The sequence below is a fragment of the Hyla sarda genome, chromosome 1 (genome assembly GCF_029499605.1).
Source record: "Hyla sarda isolate aHylSar1 chromosome 1, aHylSar1.hap1, whole genome shotgun sequence".
NCBI lineage: Eukaryota > Metazoa > Chordata > Amphibia > Anura > Hylidae > Hyla > Hyla sarda.
Genome location: NC_079189.1, coordinates 223,240,270 through 223,263,945, shown reverse-complemented (window position 1 = coordinate 223,263,945; position 23,676 = coordinate 223,240,270). Strand labels below are relative to the sequence as shown.

General features: G+C 39.6%; 1 protein-coding gene and 1 long non-coding RNA gene across 4 annotated transcripts in view; one reads left to right on the top strand and one right to left on the bottom strand.

The window, feature by feature from the left end:
• Positions 1 to 23,676, bottom strand: part of FRAS1 (Fraser extracellular matrix complex subunit 1) — a 596,246-nt gene that overhangs the window by 10,424 nt on the left and 562,146 nt on the right. Inside the window, exons 65-74 of one of the 2 annotated variants that reach the window (XM_056568807.1) lie at positions 22,955 to 23,115; positions 22,449 to 22,663; positions 19,998 to 20,148; positions 19,625 to 19,732; positions 18,379 to 18,538; positions 17,870 to 17,986; positions 17,540 to 17,706; positions 10,747 to 10,952; positions 9,571 to 9,717; positions 5,261 to 7,119 (exon numbers count right to left, since the gene is read on the bottom strand). In XM_056568807.1, coding sequence (XP_056424782.1) covers positions 6,532 to 7,119; positions 9,571 to 9,717; positions 10,747 to 10,952; positions 17,540 to 17,706; positions 17,870 to 17,986; positions 18,379 to 18,538; positions 19,625 to 19,732; positions 19,998 to 20,148; positions 22,449 to 22,663; positions 22,955 to 23,115 — 2,020 coding nt within the window. In that variant the 3' untranslated portion in view covers positions 5,261 to 6,531. Of the gene's footprint in view, positions 1 to 5,260; positions 7,120 to 9,570; positions 9,718 to 10,746; positions 10,953 to 17,539; positions 17,707 to 17,869; positions 17,987 to 18,378; positions 18,539 to 19,624; positions 19,733 to 19,997; positions 20,149 to 22,445; positions 22,664 to 22,954; positions 23,116 to 23,676 lie in introns of those variants that run through there. The other variant, XM_056568808.1, reaches the window with a different exon arrangement.
• The window catches only part of LOC130364749 (uncharacterized), a 66,841-nt gene continuing 43,649 nt past the window's right edge, over positions 485 to 23,676 (top strand). The window contains exons 1-3 of one of the 2 annotated variants that reach the window (XR_008891891.1): positions 485 to 5,087; positions 22,446 to 22,680; positions 22,937 to 23,145. This is a non-coding gene — a long non-coding RNA (uncharacterized LOC130364749). The remainder of the gene's footprint in view (positions 5,088 to 22,445; positions 22,681 to 22,936; positions 23,146 to 23,676) is intronic. The other variant, XR_008891890.1, reaches the window with a different exon arrangement.

Here is a 23,676-nt window from a genome sequence, read left to right as displayed (position 1 = left end):
AGAACAGCTCAACTTCAGAAGCTCATAAATACTGAAAGGATTAAGATTTTTTAATAGAAATAATTTACAAATCTGTTTAACTTTCTGGAGCCAGTTGATATATATATAAAAAAAAAGTTTTTCCTGGATAACCCCTTTAACTATACAACCTCCATTAACCGACAAAAATATGATCGTCTGAATTATTTAAGTATCTAAGCTCAATAAGGGTACGTTCACATGTAGAGAACCTGCTGCATACTTTTTACAGCTGATTTTGCTACCCATTGAAGTTAATGAGTAGCAAAATTAGTTGCACAAAATATGCAGCAAAAATATGCAGCAGATCCTTTACGTGTAAAGGTAACCCCTAAGGGGTTTGTTATGTTAACAATTACTGCAATGTCTTGAATGTATGTCATTGTAGGCATCTAGGTTTTCAAGCTCATTTGTCCCCATTCATTTATCCATATGATCATGTAAAAGTAACAACATTTTAAAGTAACCAAATCATTTTATTAATATAAACATGTTCAATGGCACATACCTCAGTCAGATACAATATGTGTTTATATAAAATAACAATATAGATTGTAAATAGTATACGTTGGTTTTCTGATTATGTGTACAGCACCATAAAAAGGCTATAGAGTTATCTCAAACTAAGACCAGTCTCACACACAGGACAATTAGAGAAACTCTTTATACCCCAAGTGATTGTTTGCTCCGTAAGCAAAATGTTCCAGCATTTTATATTTCTACAACACAACTGACAGCAGCGATCTGCCCACCAGTAAAAGGCAACATTACATCCACAGTCGCAGATGTGGGCACTGTGAAGACTACATTACAAATGGAAACATAAAGTTTCCATGTTGCATTGGTAGTTTCACAATATAAGGCATTAAAATGGTTCCCCCTACACACATAATGGCAAAATATATAAATATAAGCTCTGGTAAATAAGTATAGGTGGAAATCTGTATCAAATGGATCATTGTGGACTATGACATAAATCCAGAAACAGTGCCACTCTTTTTCAAGGGCTGTGTTTGGTATTGCAGCCCAGCTTTATCTCTAATCTCATTAAACAATCTTAAAGCACAAGTGTCACCAAGAATGTGCTTGGGAAGCTGCACACACAGTGCACTAGGGCTTTACAAGCATATTCTCAGCATAACTTTATGAATAAATTAGGCAGCTTTATAATTCCTGTGTGAACAGAGAGGAGGTTGGGGCCTAGAGTAGAGCAGACCCCTGGCTCCATGTCTCCGATGTTGGCCCGTTTCACTGAGGAATAATAAAGCTGTTTTTTGTATGCAGCCTAATTTATTTATAAAATTATACCGAGAATATGCTTGTGAAACCCTAGTGCGCTGTGTGTGCAGCTTCACAAGAATATTCTTGCTGACAGTTGCGCTTTATTGTACTATTGAATACTTAAATGACAAAAATAAAGCATTTAAACTACTAAAACAGGATGCCAGTGAAGAAGCATTAAAAAGCTATAGAGAAAAATATAAATTATGTTAAAAAAAACGGATAAAAGCCACAAAAATAGAGACAGAAAGACTCATTGCCAAAGAGAGTAAAACTAACCCCAAAATGTTCTTTAACTATATAAATAGCAAAAAGGTAAAAATGTGTAGGCCCTTTAAAAAATGATGAGGAAGAAATTATAGACGGGGATCAGGAAAAAGCAAATATATTAAACAAATTCTTCTCTACTGTATTCACTGAAGAAAATGAAATGCCAGGTGAAATACAGCGAGATAAGGTAAACTTCCCAGTACAGGTCACCTGTCTAACCCAGGAAGAAGTACAGGTCACCTGTCTAACCCAGGAAGAAGTACAGGTCACCTGTCTAACCCAGGAAGAAGTACAGTGCCGCCTACAAAAAATCAAAATAGACAAATCACCAGGTCCAGATGGCATTCCCCCCCCACCCCGTGTTCTAAAGGAATTTAGTAATGTAATAAACAGACCCCTATTTTTAATATTCAAGGACTCTATAGTGAGAGGGAAGGTTCCCCAGGACTGGCGCATGGCAAATGTGGTGCCAGTATTTAAAAAGGAGTCAAAAGGTGACCCCCGGGAATTATAGGCCTGTTAGTTTAACCTCCGTTGTATGTAAATTGTTTTGCTCTTTTGGAGTATCTTGATAAAAATAAATGTATGACCCCATATCAGCATGGCTTTATGAGGGATCAGTCCTGTCAAACCAACCTGATCAGCTTTTATGAGGAGGTGAGCTCCAGACTGGACCAGGGGAATCGCTGGATGTTGTACATTTGATACATTGCCACATAAAAGATTGGTACATAAAATGAGAAGGATTGGGCTGGGGAAGAATGTGTGCAAGTGGGTAAGTAACTGGCTCAGTGATAGGAAACAGAGGGTGGTTATTAATGGTACTTATTCTGATTGGGTGACTGTTACTAGTGGGGTACCACAGGGGTCAGTCTTGGGTCCTATTCTATTTAATATATTCATTAATGACCTTGTAGAGGGGTTGAATAGTAACGTAGCAATCTTTGCAGATGATACCAAACTCTGTAAAGTGGTTAACACAATAGAGGACAGTGCACTGTTACAAATGGATCTGGATAGGTTGGAGGTTTGGGTTGGGAAGTGGCAGATGAGGTTCAACACTGATAAATGTAAGGTAATGCACATGGGGACGAAAAATCCGTCTGGGATTATGTATTAAATGGGAGAACACTTAAGATGACTGACATGGAAAAGGACTTAGGAGTCTTAGTTAACAGTAAATTTAGCTGCAGTGACCTGTGTCGGGCAGCTGCTGCCAAGGCAAATAAAATCATGGGTTGCATCAATAGGGGCATAGATTCCCATGACAAGGAAATCATTCTACTTCAGTACAAATCACTAGTCAGACCACACATAGAATACTGTGTATAGTACTGGGCACCAGTGTACAAGAAAGGAGCGGGAGAGGGTTCAAAGACGGGACCAGAGTAATACGGGGAATGGGAGGACTACAGTACCCAGAAAGATTATCAGAATTGTTATTTAGTTTAGAAAAAAAGAAGGCTTAGAAGAGACCTAATAACTATGTATAAATATATCAGAGGACAGTACAGAGATCTCTCCCATGATCTATTTATATCCAGGACTGTATCTATAACAAGGGGGCATCCTCTACGTTTAGAGGAAAGAAGGTTTCTACACCACCACAGACAGGGTGTTCTTTACTGTAAGAGCAGTGAGGCTGTGGAACTCTCTGCCTGAGAAGGTGGTCATGGTGAACTCTGTAAAAGAGTTCAAAAGGGGTCTGGATGCATTTTTGTAGAATAATAACATGGCTGGTTATGTATATTAGATTTATAGGGACAGAACGTTGATCCAGGGATTTATTCTGACTGCCATATTTGGAGGCAGGAAGGAATTTTTACCTCTAGTATGAGGTTTTTTTTGTTTTTGTCTGGATCAACTCAGTAGGGACTTATTAGGGGTATAGGTTGAACCTGATGGACTCTGGTCTTTTTTCAACCTTATGAACTATGTTACAGAACAACAACTACACAGCAGTAGCAGTAGAAGCAGAACATAATCTAAAGCATATATTTAATGTACATAAAGGCAGACGGTCAAATTAAATAATATTGATTTTGGAAAGCTGGCATTTTTGTCACCCATATGTGTATTAGCCTGAATCCAGTGCATAAGGTTACACACACTTCACTAAGAAGGTGCTAGAATTGCATAGGACAAGTGCAAAAATACTTTCATATCCCCACAACTGTTCTTATAAATAAATAAAAAAATGAATGTCGACATCCACTTGTCATATCAAAAATAGCTTCATAGCTTTCTCAGGACAAAGGGCCTAATAGCAATACATGTATTATTGTATTTAGTTACACTTACCAGCACTGTCCTATACAACCTGTAGAGCTCAACTTGTTCCCATAGAAACACTTATTGTATGTATGGCAGTGGTAAACTACATGTGGTAAAATAGGTTTGTAACATATAAATAAAGAATGGAAGTCGACATTTCACACTAGGCATGTCAAAGCTATGACTATGATGTATAACCCAATGTGCCTTCTATGCCAGATACCTTCCAATACTTCCTTAGGGTGCATGCACACCACGCTTTTGCAATACAGTTCCAGTATCAGGTTTTTGATGAAAAATGGATTCCTCAAAACCTGACTAAACTGTATCAAAATGTGAGTACAAATTTCAACCCGTATACAGTTAAAAACCGTATACGGTTTTTATTCAAGTCTTATTTTGCTGCACATTGTTATGTTCCAGGCAAAACTTCCTCCATTACAGTAGTTAGTTACTACATTGACATGTCATATATCTAAACATGCAGAAGATATATTTGCTGCCTGTCATATTTCTGACTTCATGTTCTTTAGATACACACATAGAACGGAATAATAAATGTCATATCAGTAAGTGCAAAGACACCATTCCCAGATTCTGGTGACTGACTAAATATTATTTGTCACTGTGTTACATATTCTGATCACTATTGTAGGCAGGGTGCCACACTGTTAATGTGAACAATGTTGGTGACCTGGCTTTTGCAATGCTTTTAAGATTCAAACAAACACAAAGGCTGCTATTCATGGGCAGCTTTGTGTTGCTTAAGCCTAAGTATTTCAGCACCCCATATACATATTATCTATGAGTTTGAAATATACTAACTAGGTATCTCCCACGTAATAGCTCCATTCTGTCCATTACTCTTCACACTCCTTTCCTTGTCCAAAAGTAAAACCTAGTTCCACCTTCTTTACCATCAATGCTCTACTCACTCCTGCTCTCGCCCTATGTATTAAAGGGAATGTATCACTTAGATTTTTTCCTTTACCGATTACAGCCAGATACTAAAATACATTCTTTTTTTCTAATATGTTTCTACTTTGTGATTGTATTATTATTATTTTTTTTTATTTTTGTACATTATAGGGCAGCCATCTTGCTTGAGTTTTTTTTTTAACTGCATTTAGGGATATGCTTTACAGTAGAACCCATGAACTGAAAACATTACTTGGCATTCTCTGGGACCTTTTCAGAGGTCATTCTACAGGAAGGGAGAGGGTGACCTATGAGTATCAGCTATTGTGAGTACCTTCCTTATCTATATAAACCGGTGTCAGTACAGAACATGAGGTCTCAGTGTAGGTTAAAGGGGTACTCTGCCCCTAGACATCTTATCCCCTATCCAAAGATAGGGGATAAGATGTCTGGCCCCTGTGATCTCTCCTACAGCCCCTAGTCATCTGCAGCACGGAGCCAAAGTTTGCTCCGTGCCTGATGATTCACAATACAGGGGGTGGTGGTTCATGATGCCACAGCCCGCCCCCTCATTACATAATGCCCCGCACCCTAATGCAAGTCTATGGGAGGGGGCATGGCCACTTCATTAAGGGACGGGTTTAACATCCCGAGTGGGCGGGGCCGTGACATCACAAACCGCTGGCCCCTGTATCATGAATTATCAGGCACAGAGCAAACTTCAGTTCCGTGCTGTAGATGACTAGGGGCTGCAGGAGAGATCACGGGGGTCCCCAGTGGCGGGACACCCGCGATCAGACATCTTATCTTATTCCCTATCCTTGGATAGGGGATAAGTTATCTAGGGGCAGAGTACCCCTTTAAGGCTTAGTGGCCAAAATAGAAAATTGATTATTTTCAGGATTATTTTAAAATCTAGATGATTAAATGGAATAAAAATCACAAAAAACTCTTAAAAATAATGGTTACATTAAAAACTTGATTAACCCAATAGGTCTTTTTCTGATGACACATTCCCTTTTTAAATAGCCAAGACTCTCTAGACTTAATAAACCCAATATTTTACACATGTCATATCGGAAAATAGAATAGAAAATAGTATAATGAAAAAGTATTGGAATGCGATAAAGATGGATGGTTTTTCTTTTTTTTGTTTACTGATGTTTGGGGAAATGGGGATTGTCTCCTACTACAATATATAAATTTCCCTCCAGTGAATGAATAACAATATTGTGTGCAAAGTGAATAACCCCAAGTATCTTAATAGTAGTCTCAGTATTAAAATCATAAAGATACTTGTAGTTACCAAAATACAGTAGATTAAAATAAAGGTTCTTATTTGTAAAATATGATTTTAGGATCACAAAAAGAAAATTACATTTAGAACTAAAAAATAACATCTGCAGTGGTTGGACTAATTGTTCTAATGTAAATGTAGTGCATGTAAAGCTAATAGGAAGAATAAAACCTCTAGTTTTGACCTTTGGTGGCAGTGGTTAAATTACGTGCAGTGCATTTATTGTTGGCAAATGAAGAGACCAAATATTTGCCACATGATTTAGCCCCTTGTATCTCACACGTGTGGGCACAGCGAGGTAGCTCAGTCGTGAGTCACAGTAAGTACTGCACATCTGTCCATTATTCATTTGCTTTCCCTTTTCTTTCAAAGTAGAAAAATATGGGTATGACTTTCTTTTTTAGAACATCCTATAAAATGGCAGAACATTTTTTCTTCTTATCAAAATATACTTTGTATGTGCCAACGTGTCCTCAAACTTCTGTTCCATCATGTAGGTTATTATGAACTTTTACTTCAAGGTTCATTTGCTTAATCCTAACACTTTTCACTTCGTAGTCGTCGTTGCTTTCACTGAGCAGGTTAATATTCCTAACAGTGCAGTGTTGCCTGTTAAAGTTCTTTTCCATTCTGTCTATGTTTTTCCTTGAAGCATCCACTTTGGTGTTTAGTGGATATTCCTCAGCAGCATCTCTAGGAGGCTTCTTCTTTCTATTTTTCCTGCACTTCTGTGTGATAAGACACACAGACAAGAAAACAAGCATAAAAAGCATTATGGCTGCAAAGGCACTTCCAATCGAGGCACCTGTTTGAGATGCCGCAGTTGCAGCACTTTCCATTTCCAAGTTCAAAGTCTTCATGTTAGTGCCATTCTTAACCTGGTCTCCTTCGTTGTCATAAATCAAAGAATCATCCAGTGTAAGCCTGCCATTCTTGTCAACTAGATCCCTGCGGGCTCGCCTTAGCTGGTAGGTGAGTGATCGCTGAACTCTAGGTCCTGCTATTGTCTCTGGACCAATGATGTAAATAACTTGAAGGTACCACTGGTGTCCCGTTTCAACCTTTCCAAAACAAAACACCACATTTTAAGGTAAATAATTAAATCCTTGCCAAATGTCACATACTAGATATCTATATATTTTTAAATGCAGAAATGTGTGCTTTAGCAATGTGCTGTAACTTGTAGGATATCACAGTAAGTTGCAGCAATGGTCATGTAACTATGAGCAAAACAACCCTGGGTGCCGGGGGAAGTGAAGGCAGCGGTGTTTATGTGCCATGTTATGCCACAGGGATCTTTGGATCATAGATGGTGATGCCAATCTGGTAAATATTAAATGAAAATAATATTTTTTTCAATTATTTGATTGGGTCACTAGGTGAATTTAAAGGATATCTCCGGGATGTAAAATTATCCCCTATGCTAAGGATTGGGGATAAGTCTTAGATCACGGGGGGTCCGACCACTGGGGCCCCCCATGATCTCCCCAATGGAGCCCCAGCTCCCTGCATGGAACGGGCATTTTCGGACACTGCCGGAAGGGGCGGCTGACACGCCCCCTCCATACAGTTTTATGGCTGCTTTCGTCAATCTCCGGCTCTGCCATAGAACTGCATGGAGGGGGCATGTCGGCCGCAGCTTCGTGCTGTGGTCGAAAACGCTCATTTCATGCAGGGAGCTGGAGCTCCGTTCAGGAGATCGCGGGGGCCCCACCGGTCGGCCCCCCTGTGATCTAACACTTATCCCCTATCCTAAGGATAGGGGATAATTTGTACATCTGGGAGTTCTTCTTTAACCCCTTAACGACAATGGACGTTAATGTACATCATGGTGCCGTGGTACTTAATGCACCATGGCGTACATTTAAGCTCCATCATGACCGCGAGCACCGGAGCGATGCTCGTGTCATGTCTGGCAGGTCCCGGCTGCAATCGCGCGGATGTCCGCCATTAACTACTCAGATGCCGTGATCAATACAGATCACAGCACCTGCGGCAGTGCGGTACTTTGAATGGATGATCGGATCCCCCGCATCGCTGCCGCGGCGATCTGATCAACCAGCATGGTGGCCGGAGGTCCCTTCACCTTGCTCCGGCCACCTCCCGGGGTCTTCTGCTCTGGTCTGAGATCGAGCAGACCAGAGCAGAAGATCACCGATAATATTGATCAGTGCTGTGTCCTATGCATAGCACTGGACAGTATTAGAAATGAAACCTATTGCTATAGATAGTCCCCTATGGGGACTATTAAAGTGTAAAAATGAAAGTAAAAAAAGTTTTTAAAAAAAAGTAACAAAAATGTGAAAAATCCCTTCCCCCAATAAAAATGTAAAATGTATTTTTTCCCCATTTTACCCCCATAAAGTGTAAAAAATAATAATTAATACACATTTGGTATCGCTGAGTGTGTAAATGTCCAAACTATTAAAATATAATGTTACTGATCCCGTACGGTGAACGGCGTGGACATAAAAAAAAATGCGCAAAATTTCAGCTTTTTTGTCGCATTTTATAAAAAAAAATCAATAAAAAAATAAATAAAAGTTTTATGTACACAAATGTGGTATCAATAAAAAGTACAGATCATGGTGCAAAAAATGAGCCCTCATACCGCCGCTTATACAGAAAAATGAAAAAGTTATAGATCATCAAAAAAGAAGGATTTTAAACATACCAATTTGGTTAAAAAGTTAGCGATTTTTTTTTAAGCGCAACAATAATCGAAAAGTATATAATCATGGGTATCATTTTAATCGTATTGACCCACAGAATAAAGAACACATGTAATTTTTACCGTAAATTGTACGGCGTGAAAACGAAACCTTCCAAAATTTGCAAAATTGCGGTTTTCTTTTTAATTTCCCCACACAAATAGTATTTTTTTATTATTTCCGCCATACATTTTAAATCACTTCTATTAAAAAATCTTAATCCTTCCAGTACTTATTAGGGGCTGTATAATAAAGAGAAATCCAAAAAGGAAATGCACTTCCTCTGATGTCATGACCACAATGCTCTCTGCTGAACTCTGCTGTCCATTTTAGGAACTGTCCAGAGCAGCATGTGTTTGCTATGGGGATTTTCTCCTGCTCTTGACAGTTAAAATGGACAGCAGAGGTCAGCAGAGAGCACTGTGGTCATGACATCAGAGGAAGTGCATTTCTTTTTTGGATTTCTTTTTAGTATACAGCCCCTAAAAAGTACTGGAAGGATTAAGATTTTTTAAGAGAAGTGATTTACAAATCTGTTTAACTTTCTGGCACAAAAGTTTTCCACGGGAGTACCCCTTTAAGGACGAGTGGTCTGGGATGGATTCACTCCTAAACTAAGGTTACATGCCGAAACATGTGTAGGAGTGGCGCCATCCCAGTCCCTGCATATGTTGAAGCTATTCTTTTTTTCAAATGATATGACATTTTTATTTAAATATATTTTTTGTAATAAATATTGAGCTTTTCTACACCTTCAAAAGTGACTCCACAGTGTTTCTTTTTAGGTTATATGTAACTAACCTTGTAGAGGGCATCAACTTTCATGGTAAAACCATCCACTCCAGGAATGCTGCTCATGGCATGAAAATCGGAAGACTCTGCAGCAAAGGCAGCATCAAATGGGACATCATGGAAGAATTTATCAGTTACTTCGGGCTGGTTTCGGTCCTGAAAAATTCATACAAAACGGGGAAAACTTGTTTACCAAAAGGGGTATATTGTACAAAAAAAAGATAAAGACCCTGAACCAGTAATAGTGTAACTGACCTTTCTGATCGAAATTAAAAGGTCTTTCCACCAATATCAAAAATGACAAAGTCAGGATGACAGCTAAATGCAAGAACTCATATAAGCTGATTCTGCATATCAACTCTCTTTACAAGAGTTTTTTTTTTCTACATCTGTTGGGGTCACATATACGGTTTAGTTACATAGTTAGTATGGTTGAAAAAAGACATACGTCCATCAAGTCCAACCAGGGAATGAAGTGAAGGGTGTAAGGGGATAAGGGAAAGGGATGTATTTTTATAATTCTGCATAAGCATTAATGTTATTTTGTTCCAGGAATGTATCTAACCCTGTTTTAAAGCTGTTAATTGCTCCTGCTGTGACCAGTTCCTGAGGTAGACCGTTCCATAAATTCACAGTCCTCACGGTAAAGAAGGCGTGTCGCCCCTTTAGACTAAACCTTTTCTTCTGCAGACGGAGGGAGTGCCCCCTCGTCCTTTGGGGGGGTTTAACCTGGAACAGTTTTTCTCCATATTTTTTGTATGGGCCATTTATATACTTATATACGTTTATCATATCCCCCCTTAAACGTCTCTTCTCAAGACTAAACAATTGTAACTCCTTTAATCGCTCCTCATAGCTAAGATGTTCCATGCCCCATATTAGTTTAGTCGCACGTCTCTGCACCCTTTCCAACTCCGCAGTGTCCCTTTTATGAACAGTTGTCTTGTGGGCAATGAACAAATCAGGTGAACACTGCTAACTTCGACAATATTTTTGTGCGTGCAGCGTACCTCAACAGACATGCCTCATGCTGGAGAATAAAGTATAATGTCTCGGCACCCAACAGTACAATAAATGTTAGGAAATATGTCATGATATGTCCCTCTTTATAATTTGTACTACCAATAACACCTGTTGCAAAAAAGTCCTTATCTGCATACTAAATATGGGAAAAAAAAAGCTTACCAAAAGCAGGAACCGATGCTTTAGGTTCTTGTTAGGCTGAATACAACCATACTGAGGTCCCTCATTATAAATAGTTCCTGTAGGGTCAAAGAAAGGAACATATCCATCCTTCCCAGTGCAGAGATAAACCTTTTCCAGCTGGAGCTTGTATGCCGAATTCAGATTCTGGTCTGGATTCCAGAGTACTCTTCCATACAGGGTTTGGCCTATGAAAAGACTGGATACTTAAGACCAGGTGTGCTTATATGATTATCCCTATGTAACATGTTTGTACTTACATATTTAAAATCAACCTAGAAACCTAATAATCTATATAGTAGTTTAGAAAAGCCACATACAAATATAAAAACACACTAGTGTGTGGTGTCATACAGAACACTGGATATGTATAACTGCTTTTCATTAAACTACACTATGATACTGTTTATAGCCGGGGTCTCAAACTCCCGGGAACTAAATTTTGCGGCCCGCACCAGGGATCTGGAATTTGTATCGGCCGACCCCCGGGACATGCAGTTCCGGGCGACAGGCAGGTGATTTCTTCACTTGCTTTGGGCAAGCAGGGCTAAATGCCGGAAGACTTCACACACTTCGGCAAACACTGCTACATGGGACCCAGTGCACATATGATGGGGCAACCAGTCTTGCCCACTCACTAAATTGCTACTTACATCTGCCTGTGCGGACTTTCTGTCGGAGGTGCACGACGTCCTGCGCAGGGCGTGCAATGACATCACTTTAAGCGCGCACCTCCGCCAGGAAGTCCCCGCAGGCAGATGTAAGTAGCGCAGTCCAGGTGGGGAATCTGTGCTTAGGCTACCTAATGTGGAGAATCTGTGCTAAGGCTACCTAATGTGGGGAATCTGTGCTAAGGCTACCTAATGTGGGGAAACTGTGCTACGGCTACCTAACGTGGGGAATCTGTGCTAAGGCTACCTAACGTGAGGAATATGTGCTGCGCTACCTAATGTGGGGAAAGTGTGCTACGGCTATCTAATGTGGGGAATCTATGCTAAGGCTACCTAATGTGGGGAATCTGTGCTAAGGCTACCTAATGTGGGGAAGCTGTGCTACGGTTACCTAATGTGTGGAAACTCCATCATCTGTCGGCTCATGCTATTACCACAGGGAGGTAGGAGGAATTGGGGGGGGGGGTGCGTTGCTGGTGGATGATGGGGGTGCTACTGCTGGTGGGGGGTGTTGCTGGTGGATGATGAGGGGCGCATGATGGGGGCATTATATGTGAGGGGTACATGCGGCCCAGCCTCACCCAGACGCTACCTCAAGCCGCCCCCAGATAATTTGAGTTTGAGACCCCTGGACCCAGTAGATTTCCATATTCAAAGCCAACCAAAAGCAACCATCTTCTCTAATGTCATTGTAGCAATTAATATAACTACTCAAATTTTATTTTAAAGGAAAACTGTCAGCCTGATCACCCACTCTAAACCCACTGAATTGCACACAGGAGACGGGGCCTCACCGGCTGCCCCTGCCTCTGTACGTCAGCTCCTAATGCTGCACCCAAATTAGCATATTCATTGGTATCGGTGCATGTGCACTGCTGCTCTGCAGAGCACTTGCAGCACTAATAGCTCTCACATCATCAGGACGTGAGAGCTGTATGAATTCTTACAGGCGCACGCACTCTACCGACAGAGCAAAGCGCTCACTTGACCTGTGACTGACGTCACTAGGATGTGGAGTTGCGGAAAATTTATTTGCTATTTACGGCGGCTGCATTAGGAGTTTTGGGTTTAGAGTAGGTGAGCAGGCTGACCATTTTCCCTTAAAATATTTAAAAAGATGTTATTAGGGCCAAGCCAAGGTAAATTAAAGTTAGATGTTCCACATTTATCAAACAGCGTGAACCACTGAAATAAAACTGGTTATTTTTAAAATGTCTAGTTTACATTTGCACAGTAAAATAATTAAATGGACAGTTTTTAGCAATTTGTATTTTTTTTAATGTTGATTTAGCAGGGCTTGTTTTTTTATGCAATGTATAGAAAAAATAATTTTGGTTGGAAGGAGAAAAAAAACAAAAACTAAATTCTGATCAAGCTTTTATTGAGTTCCCTGTACAGTATAAATGACTTAATATTACTTAGCAGGTCAGTACTGTTACAATATCATATTTATGTAGTTTTTATGTTTTACAAAAAAAAAGAAACTTAGAAAGCGTTACTTTGTGTTGCTTTTGGAGGTGCATTTGTACATGACACATATAACTAAGGAGGGGTCCAGAGAAGAGAGTTCGGATGGACAAAGCTTCTCAAGCTCCATCCATCGAGTATACACGTGGTACGACGACCAAGCCTCTAAGTGGCGCAAATGAGCAGCCCAATAATACTTTGCAACATCCGGCACCATTAAACCCCCATGGTAGCGACCCGCCAGCATAACAAACATCGGCATCTTTGCGTCCCAAATAAAGCGAAAAATAGCTGACTGAAAGGGGCCTTTATATTTTCATCTAACTTTTTCACAAGTTTATCCCTCCATTTCTAATTCTCAGTAGTCCCTAACATATCGGGTGGCGACTAGCTGCATATATTGCACACACAGAAGAGGATATCCCCCTCCTCTATATCTCTACAGCATACATTAGAATAAAAGGCAGCATAAAGCAAACTGTAGAGCACTACTGAGCAGTGTAACCTGTGAGATTAACCACTGGGATTATCTATGCTTGGATGTTTACTATCTCTCTCATCATCTAATACTGGACCCATGACTCATCTTGCCCTTCCTGATGAAGCAAAATCATTAAACATACAGACTTCTGAACTTCTCACACTCAGCTACTACCTTAAAATACTTTTTGTTTGAAATTACCAAAGCTTCCTTAAAAGGGTACTCCGGTGGAAATTTTTTTTTTTTTTAAATGAACTGGTGCCAGAAAGTTATACAGATTTGTAAAATACTTCTGTTAAAAAATCTTAATCCTTCCAGTTCTTATGAACTGCTGTATACTACAGAGTAAATTCTTTTATTTGTGAATTTCTCTTCTGTCTGTCCACAGTGCTCTCTGCTGACACCTCTGTCCGTGTCAGGAACTGTCCAGAGCAGCATAGATTTGCTATGGGGATTTTCTTCTTCTGGACTGTTCCTGACATGAACAGAGGTGTCAGCAGAGGGCACTGTAGACTGACAGAAAAGAAATCCAAAAAGAAAAAAATTTCCTCTGTAGTATACAGCTGCTAATAAGTACTGAAAGGATACATTTTTTTTTAATAGAAGTAATTTACAAATCTGTTTAACTTTCTGGAGTCAGTTGACTTAACCCCTTGGGGACCGAGCCCATTTTGACCCTAAGGACCAGAGCATTTTTTGCAATTCTGACCACTGTCACTTTAAGCATTAATAACTCTGGGATGCTTGTACTTATGAAGTTGATTCCGAGCTTGTTTTTTCGTGACATATTCTACTTTATGTAAGTGGTAAATTTTCGTCGATACCTGCATAATTTCTTGGTGAAAAATTCCAAAATTTCCTGAAAAATTTGAAAATTTGTATAACTTTGAAGCTCTTTGCTTCTAAGGAAAATAGACATTCCAAATAAATGATATATCGATTTACAAATACAATATGTCTACTTTATGTTTGCATCATAAAGTTGACATGGTTTTTACTTTTGGAAGACACCAGAGGGCTTCAAAGCTCAGCAGCAATTTTTCAAGTAAATGGATGTCTGGCAATACTGGGAGATGTTATTTTGCAACAGCTCCCTTTTGGAGAAACTGACGTACGAGACGTTTTTTATTTTTATTGGGGGGGGGGGGGGGGGGGGGTGCGACAGTGTAAGGGTGTAGTGTATATGAAGTGTTTTACTCTTTATTTAGGGTTAGTGTAGTGTAGTGTCTTTAGGGTACATTCAGACGGGCGGAGATTTACAGTGAGTGTCCCGCTGCAACGGAAAATTTGCCGCTTCTCAAACTTAACGCGGGAAACTTGCTGTAAACCCCCGCCCGTGTGAATGTACCCTGTACATTCATGTGGGGGTGGGGGGAGGCAAAACTACAACTCCCAACATGCACTGACAGACCATGCATGCTGGGAGTTGTAGTTATGCAACAGCTGGAGGTACACTGGTTGGGATTGGGAAACAGTGAGTTAGGTAACAGACTACCGCACTGTTTCCGCACCACTGTCTGTTTCCTAACTTAGTGTTTCCCAACCCATGTGCCCCCAGCTTTTGCAAAACTACAACTCTCAGCATGCATGGTCTGTCAGTGCATGCTGGGAGTTATAGTTTTGCAACATCAGGAGGCACACAGGTTGGGAAACACTGAGTTAGGAAACAGACAATGTTTCCCAACCAGTGTGCCTCCAGTTGTTGCAATACTGCAACTCCCAGCATGCCCAGACAGCCGAAGGGCATGTTGGGAGTTGTAGTTACGCAACAACTAGAGGAGAACAGTTTGGAGACCACTGTGTAGTGGTCTCCAAACTGTAGCCCTCAAGATGTTGCAAGACTTCAACTCCAAGCATGCCCAGACTGCCCAGGCATGCTGGGAGTTGTAGTTCAGCAACATCTGAAGGGCCACCAGATGTTGCCGAATTACAACTCCCAACATGCCTGGACAGTCTCGGCATGCTTTGAATTGACATCTGGAGCGCTACAGTTTGGACACCGCTATAAAGTGGTCTGCAAACAGTGCCCATCCAGATGTTGCAAAACTACAACTCGCAGCATGCTGAGACTGTCCAGGCAAGCTGGGAGTTGTAGTTCTGCAACATCTGAAGGGCCAGTTGTAGTTTTGAAACTCCTAGATACAGCAGTGAAGATCACTTTACGGCGATCTTCACAGCTGTATCTGGGAAACCGCCGCCGCTGCCTCCACTTGCCTGCGCCTCCTGTCAGCCACTGGTCCCTGGTCCTCGGTCGCCGCGTGAGCTCAGGTAACCGGCGCCGGCGGTCCCCGCAACGGCCCCCCGCACATCGCCGCCATCTTCCCCTGCTTTGCCCTAACATCCAGGGGCGGGCAGAGCAGGGGAAATCAACGATTTCGCCAATTCGCCGATTGGCAGCAGGCATCCCGTTCCAATCCCCGTCTGGCTAGCGGCGGGGATCTAAATTCCCACGGGCGTACAGATACGCCCTTTGTCCTTAAGTACCAGGACGCAAGGGCGTATCCATATGCCCGTGGTCCCCAACAGGTAAAAAAAAAGTTTTTCCCCCCACCTAAGTTCCTTTAACCCCTTGAGGAACGGGCCATTTTTCATTTTTTTCCCCGCCCCTTCTAAAAATCACAACGCTTTAAATTTTCCACCTACAGACCCACATAAGGACTTGTTTTTTGCACCATCAATTTTACTTTGTAATGACCTCAATCATTTCAGCACAAAATCTATGGCGAAACAAAAAAAAAATTTTGTGGGGAAAATAGAAAACAACATAATTTTGTAATCTTTGGGGGCTCCATGCAGTGCGATTTATGGTAAAAATGACACCTTATATATATTTTTTGTAGGTCCATACGATTAAAATACTAAACAAATTATTTAGGTTTGATTTTGTTTTACTTCTTTTAAAAATGATAACTTTTTGCACAAAAATTTGCATGTTTAAAATTGTGCTATTCTGACCCCTATAACTTTTATTTTTCTGTATATGGGGATGTATGAGAGCTTATTTTTTGCAACGTGATCTGTAGTTTTTATCGGTACAGTTTTTGTTTTGAAGGGACTTTTGATCACTTTTTATAAATTTTTTAGTGTATACAAAGTGACCAAAAATACGCAATTCTGGACTTTAGCATTCTGGTATTTTTATGTATACACTAAACCGCGTTGACCGTGCGGTTAAAGTAATGTTACATTTTTATAGTTCGGACATTTACGCATGTGGTGATACCACATATGTTAATGTTAAATTGTTTTTTACATTTTTTTATGGGAAAAGGGGGGTGATTCAAACTTGTATTTGGGAAGGGGTTAATTAACATTTATTAACTTTTTTTTCACTTTTTTTACACAATTTTTACACAATTTTTTAGTCCCCATTGGGGAATATTCCATGCAGTCCTTGGACTGCATATACTGCTCAATGCTATGCCATAGCATTGATCAGTGTTATCGGTGCTCTGCTTCTCCAGCCTGCCATGGTTGACTGGAGCTTCAGACCAACGATCAGACAGCGAGGAGGCAGGTAAGGGCCCTTCCGCCGTCCTATCAGCTGATCGGGACACCTCGTTTTTACCGCGTTGGTTCCGATCAGCTCTGCTGAGCTGCCGGGACCCTTTTTTCCTTATTTTAGATGCCGCAATCAACTTTGATTGCTGCGTCTAAGGGGTTAATGCTGGGCATCATCGCGATCGGTGACGTCCGGTACTGGACACGGGTCCCAGCATCAGATAGCTGCCGGGACCGGCCCGCTATGACACCTGCTCAGCTCCTGAGCCCACGTCATAGAAGGGGATCGGGATAAGGGCGTACAGGTATGCCCTAAGTCCCCAAGAGGTTAAAAGGTCCATTTCTCCTTATGCAATGTCCACTAATGGGATATTCCACTTAATAAGTCTGCTTTAGGGTATATTGACAATTACAGTATTCTGCGTATATTTGATGTGCAGGATTTGGAGCTGCAAATTTGATGATATGTTTAGTCATTTAATTTACAATGAAGCTTCAAGTCCTGTGGATCAAATATGCGCAGAATTCTGTATGCGTGAATACACGCTCCCAATAAACTCGGTTATTTCTCCTCCTTTTCCATCCGTCCATATTTAATATAAATGAAAACATTTATAAATATACAGATAAATAAAGCAAAAGAACATAAATATACCTTTAGAAAATGCTCCTTTATAATCCATTTCTGCTAGTGACATCTCAGTTTTTGTTGGGTCCATTAAGAAAATCTTTTCATTGTTACACAGCTGAAATTCAGTGTTTAAAGAATATACAACAGGCACTGGACGGTTAGTCTGCTGGAAGGCAATGGGAATGAGGAACCTAACAAGAGAAATATCATGTAAGATCTATTGTCTTTGACCAATTGCTACGCTGTTTTGGGGCTAAAGAACATTCATTATATTCTGCAAATACACTCAGGCTTTGTGAAGACATACACACTATCTATACCATCACAAGGCAAACTCATAAGCAACTTGCTTACCTTTCCGGAGCATGGGCTGTGCAGGCAAGAGGTTTATCTCCAGGGTCTACCCATGACTGTGTTGGTTGCACAGTGCATGGAATTAAGTAGATGGTATATTCTCCAGAATAGTCTTTTCTGAAATGAAAATTTTAATTCATAAAAATTTTGGAATATACAAGACACTATTGTTTTGAGTTGTAACTGAAGCAAGTACTTGTTTGCACAAAACATGACAGCCTAACTGTATGCTTACAATATTTACAGTCAAGTTCAGCTCTGTTCACACTAGTGTCATAACAAAACCAGTACAACTATCACAGATTTGTTTAACAGATCCTTTTCAGTCCTAAAATATACCATATAACGGAATCATTTAGGATTCTGTAGGGGTTCCAATACTTCTGATAGCAAGAAAAACTCTGCGGTCTTAACTTTTTTTTATACTGCCAAAAGTACTAGAATCTCTGATGGAATACCAGTGTGATCAGAGCCGTATGAGGCTAGTTATCCTATTCTGTATCTTCTACCTGCTGTATGAGCTTGTTGCTCTCCACAATTGATATGGAGAGTCAAATGTCTGTGCACTCCACAAAGGCTGAAGGTCAAACTCAATGCCACCCAAGTGATCAGGTGCCATAATACGAGATTTCATATCTGGAAGAGTGTGATGCTCCATGACAAACTGACCTGTGGAATAAATGAAAAGTAACATTTTTCTAAATGTATACATGTCCTATGTACAAATACATTACAACATTTTACATTGTTTAACCTGATTCATAAAACGTATTGTTAAGTACATTAGATAATAAAATAGGCATCTGCCATGTTCTTTTTCTTAGGTTTGTCCAGGATTAGAAAACAGAGCTGATTTCTTTAAAAAAAACTGCACCACACCTATGTGTGTGGTATTGCAGCTCAGTTCCATTAAAATGAATGGAGCCAAGCTGTAATACCACACACAGGTGTGGTGCTGTTTTTTTTGGAGAAATTATCTCTGTTTTTTCTATTCGTGGATAACCTCTTTAAGTAAATCAGATTCTTAAATAGGCATATGCCCTATATTTACAGCAAGAACAGACAAAATAAAAAAATATTCAAATATTTTTATTTACTATATTATATATATATATATATATTATATATATTTTTTTTTAAGAAATAGCTACACAGCTAAAAACATCCAACTGTTAAGACCTCTATTCTACATACTTCCACTCCAGCTTTGATCGTTTCATAAATGGCTCATGTGTAATTAGTAATAACAAATTTACTGTGGCAAAATGGCCTCCCATCTCTATTAATCAGGCTATATTCACCCACACATATATAAATATATTTTGTGAGACAGTGACAGGAATAGTGGTCGTAGATCGCTATATTTCCCCAAGGTACCCGTCATATGTAGCTACCAGGTTTCAGGAAGCACATATCTCGTCCAGGGATGAGTCCAGGAATCCAGGAATATCACTGGCAAGACTTAACTTGCTAACTCCTGTTTTTGGGCCTGAATTTTTATGGAATACAAGGCAGGTTTTATCGCCTTCCTAGCCTAGTCCAGTTTTTATATGTGTGACCTAGATCAGCAACACGTACTGAAGACCTCTTGATTCTGGGCTTTGAAGCTAAGTCTAATTCAGCGGCTGTGGGGAACTTTTTTATTTTTATTATATTCACATAAATACATTATATTAGACCGAATATTTATATAACCGAAAATTTTACAGTACAAGTTACACAGACAAAATTGCAAAAAGTAAAATAAAAAAATACCTCTGAATTTAGCATGGGTTTTGAATTCAATGACCAGACGACCATCCTCCCGAATATATATTCTTATGATTTGAAGTCTGGCGGACAGGACACTGTCTGTCTGAATTCCTGCATATAAACACATAAACATGTCACTAAATTAATTTAATAATTTAAATAGACTAAAACAAGTTATTTATTGGCAGCATTAAAATGCAAGCGGAAAAAATATTTCCAAATAATACTACTTTCAAGACTGGTATTTTAGTCATTTAATTATCTCCCATAAATTATGTATACCGTGATAGAGAACAACACTTTCATCAGCTAAATGATACATATTTTTTCCTTTATAACAGATGCTGCAGTGTCATAAACCAGCAGGGCATCTTACCAGTTCTCCAGAGAACAGTATCATAGAAGAAGGAGAATTCCATCTCTGTGTGGTGTTCTAGAGAAGCCCAACCTCTTGGTGCAGTGACATAAATGTAGGACACATACAGAGGAACATGAACTGTGAGGAAGGACTGGGCTGAGTCTCGTACCTGAAATAGATTAAAATGTATAACTTAAATGAACATAAGTATTTCCATTACAGTATGTGAATAAAAAGAATAAAATCATACTCAAGTAGCTTCTGTTACATTAACACTGATCAGTAATAACAGGAAAACCACCTGCCTAATATTGTGTATACAGTTCCTTGTGCCACTCTGACCCAGTCACCTACCTATTACAATGTGACCCTTGTCAAAGTTGCTCTAATCTTCATTCCTGCCTACTGGCTGATCACTTGATAACAGATGGCAGGAGATAATCAATACATTCACTTCAACTGTCAGTGGTTTTACATTTGGCTGATCGGTGTATATTTGTAGCAACAACTGTTGACAGAAAAAGTCAAACTGAGCTATTTAGTCTGACCTTATATTATTTCCTTTATTTTTAACTTAGAAGAGATGTATGTGTATCAAAGGCATTCTTACATTAACTTACTGATTTACAAGCCACATCTACTGGAAGCTTGATCCAAGTATAATCTACTCTTTTAGAAAATAATATTTTTTCACATTGCTTATGATCTCCTCAAACTAGCCTCAGATTGTGCCCCTTGTACTTGTGTTTAATTCCTTAAAAAATCCTTAGAAACACTTGCCTTGTGAAACTTATTTAACCCTTTAACAGGTGTCCCTAATAAAGAGGCCATTTAGTATGTATACAAATCAGCTCTGCTCCTCCTGCTCTATAACTTAATGCTTGCAGCTTAAACAGAATATTGAATGTGACAGGTCTCTTTTTAGGATGTAATGTTGATTTAACAGCTGTGTGAATGTTAATTTGATCATAAAACTTCATGTGTAGATTTCAATTATTTCCCTTTTTGACTCCAGACGATACAGATTTAGTTCTTAAAGTCCAAAGGATAGAGGATAAGATGCCTGATGGTGGGGGTCCAGCAGCTGGGGACCCCCACGATCTCCCTGCTGCACCTGGCGTTAATTTAGAGCAATGGGTGCAGCGCCGTAGGGGGGCGTCACGGCAGCGCCCCTTCAATGTAATACGAGCCTCCACCACACATCGCCAGCCATCCGGCACGGAGCAAAGTTCGCGATCAGACATCTTATCACCTATCCCTCGGATAGGGGATAAGATGTCTAGGGACGAAGTGCCCCTTTAACACCTTCCACCATTTTGTAGCCCATATGTGGACTTGTTCTATTTTATCAATATATTTTTTGTAGGTGAGGCCTCCAGAACTGGACACATTATTTCAGATGTGGTCTCATTGGGGCTCTATACAGTGGGATCAAAACCTCATTCATCCTACCGGTTATACCTCTAGCAGCCAAGCTTTCCACTTGCTTTCCCAATACTCAACACATATTTACCCATTTACAACTTTAGTTACCAATCTAAACAGAGACAAAATCAATAAATAATTAGTCTCAAATTATGCAGAGTCACACGTGTTGTATTTTGCTGCTGTATATTTTCCTACCCATTCAAGTCAATGGGTGGCAAAATCAGTTGCAGAATATATGCAGCAAAATACGTCATGTGTGACCCTACCCTTACAGTAAAAGTCATGTAAACTAAATGACTGAGCACAACTTCTAATTGGCAGTTACAAATCCTGCGCATCAAATCTGTGCAGGATTCTGTATGTGTGAACGTACCCTAAACGGAACCTGTAAAAAAATTTGACATCAGACCCTAGAGTGCAGCACAAAATCAAGTAAGCAAGACTTCTATGGATCAGTTTCAGTGTGAATCCATATTAGAATGGCAAAATTAAATGACCTGAGCAACTAAGAATGAGTCATCGGTGCTAGGCTAGCAAGGGCCATGATTTTGAACTGTCAACCTTGTGAGATTTTGTTACGCAGCAATTTAAAGAGTATACTGAGAATGGTGTGGTCAAGGAAAAACATCCAGTGAACAGAGAACCTATGGATGTAGACAACAAGCTGACAAGAGGGGTCTAAGCATGATGTCAAGATCATTTCTGACAAACAGGGGATGCACAGTGAAAGGCAGCCAAGACAGATAAAGAATGGGCAGTATTGCTAAAGAATGATTTCAACAACTAGAATCTATTGCATAATGAATTGCTGGAGTTCTATAGGCCAAAGGAGATTCAACACGCAATTAGATAGATGTCCCTAATAAAGTGGCCATTCACTGTATACAAATCAGTTTTGCTCTTCCTGCTCTATAATGTAATACTTTTAGGCTTCAATGTACAGATTCAACATCTGTGTGAACATTGATTTGTTTATAAAACTTTGTGTGTATCCATTATACTGCATTATATCTCTAATGACATTTTTCACATTTTCAGCACCTGGAAATCTGCCGTCACTGCTCCACCACAGACATCAATAAGTTCTGTCATGTCATAATATGCATCAAAAGTCCAAATGCAGCTTTTAAGGTTAAGATGTTTGTACAACTGAACAGTCTTTGGTTCCCTGACATTGGGATCAAATTGGTAAGGACGATCATAACCAGGACCAACTGCAATGCTGTCATATGTCACCTCATCCAGGAATCCAGCTTCTGTAAAGAAAATAAATGTAAGGAGACATTTTTGGATAATTGTAGAATGTAATATGCTTTCAGCATACAAGTGTAGTATGCATATGCTTATGTTCTCGATAGATTGAGACTGACCCTCTTGATATTTGTCCCAAGACTAGAAGCTGTAGCTATAGTATGCTATTTTAAACAAAGGACAGATAAATCATATTTAGTACAATGATAGCATGAAACCGTACTAAGCATGGTAAAACCTAGTAATAACAGAATACAATTTAATACACACAATTATAGATTCTTCAGTCCTAATACCTGAAATCCCTTTCAAATCCCGAATGGTGACAAGATTGGAGCATACATGTTGATGGCGATAGACAGACTCAGAAAGCAAGAAGTGAAGATTATGGAGTGGCATTGTAGAGATAAGTGGCAGCATGCCATCTTGATGAGGAATCTGTACTGAGATATGAATCCTTAAAGTAGAAACAAAATAGTAGTTACGGGTAATTACAATGCACATAGATATTGCATGTACAAGATACATCAGGGTCCATGTAAATATTAGAGCACATTTTTAAGTTTATATTTCAAAACTGCTCTGTTTACACCTTTTTGCTATAGTCTTTTATTCACACAAATTAAGCCTAACCTGGTTTATATCTGTGTAAGAAGTTCGGTTAGAAAGATTCTATGAAAAATAACAGAACAGTGCAGCACGCAACCCTTTTTTGTCCAGTAAAATACCGTACACCCTGATGAAAATCTGACTAACCACACTGAATTCAATAGGGTCTGTCAGAAACAATAGTGTCTGCTATGTAACAGATCTGAGACTGCAATTATTTTTGTAATTCTCCTCCTATGATGGCATATAACTGTATACTTTACACCACAAATATTTTAACGTATAAAGTATGCAAAAAAATTCACAGTAACAGATGCAAGTGATAATTTTAGGTTCCAAATAATTAAATTTTAAAAAAGAAATTAAAAAAGCCCCTGGGGATAAGCACAACTTCTGAATTAATTGATTG